Genomic DNA, 949 nt, shown 5'->3' on the forward strand with positions numbered 1-949 from the left:
CGTTGCAGACATATCAGCGTGAACCTTATCGAGACTATTGTTGAACGTATAAAATGGTGCCGTTCATTTGTTGTGTTAATTGTCGCCCCATTGTCACGGTCTATATTTAATTATCGCCCCTTTAATAAAACTGGGTATTCCTTAATTTGTTAAATTCGGCTAAGCTGGAAGATATAGAACTCGTCCGTATTAACGTGACATATTGCATGTTTATTTTAGAAGGGATTTTGTTGCACCTCGTGCATGATTCTAATTAAAATTGGCGAGCGCACATAAACATGTACTTTGTGTATAAAGCGTTATTGTGACTAAGGAGATATGTCAGATGAAAGACATTGCAGCATTGATCTACTGTTACCAAGAACTAGATGCGAGGTTCCTTATTTCGAATCTTAACCTAACATACAGTAACAGTAATCACATCTTCCAATTAAAACTCACTTTGAGTACAGGTTGTTCCTGTGTAACCAGCATCACAGAGACATGATCCATCATATGGGTCACATATAGACTTGCTTATATCACAAGTGCACTGATATTGACAATCAACGCCATATTTTCCTGGTACGCACTGTGATTCGCACAGTTCTATAGTAAAAATACAGAAGTGAATTTACAGTTTAAATATCTATAGATCAATTTATTGTATGAATGTACGAATAAATGAATGAAACTTACTTTATCCTCGCCTGGCCAGAAAACGACAGTCGTTATCACACGAATTTAATACATTTTGCCAGCTTACGAGTTACCATGTATGTTACTTTGTGGGTGGTATAATACAATCTGACTCACCTCCTGTGAAACCAGCAGCACAGGAACAAACTCCAGTCACTCCATTGCAAGAACTGCTCTGGCCAGATATGCACTGGCACTGTTCAGCACAGTCTGGACCATAGAATCCTGCATCACACTAAAACAAACATGACTAAGTATTTTTGTCGCATAA

The 949-nt window shown here is 37.9% G+C and overlaps 1 protein-coding gene and 1 long non-coding RNA gene across 2 annotated transcripts in view; both read right to left on the minus strand.

The window, feature by feature from the left end:
• Positions 1–507: 507 nt before the first annotated feature.
• Positions 508–788, minus strand: LOC113474511. Its single transcript, XR_003396173.1, has 2 exons — positions 679–788; positions 508–588 (listed from the first exon to the last, which is right to left on the minus strand). It is a non-coding gene; the product is annotated as an uncharacterized LOC113474511 (long non-coding RNA).
• A 120-nt stretch (positions 789–908) lies between these two features.
• Positions 909–949, minus strand: part of LOC101242430 — an 8,989-nt gene continuing 8,948 nt past the window's right edge. Inside the window, exon 22 of the mRNA XM_026836856.1 lies at positions 909–913. Coding sequence (XP_026692657.1) covers positions 909–913 — 5 coding nt within the window. The remainder of the gene's footprint in view (positions 914–949) is intronic.

Source organism: Ciona intestinalis, chromosome 1 (assembly GCF_000224145.3).
Source record: "Ciona intestinalis chromosome 1, KH, whole genome shotgun sequence".
NCBI classification, from domain to species: domain Eukaryota; kingdom Metazoa; phylum Chordata; class Ascidiacea; order Phlebobranchia; family Cionidae; genus Ciona; species Ciona intestinalis.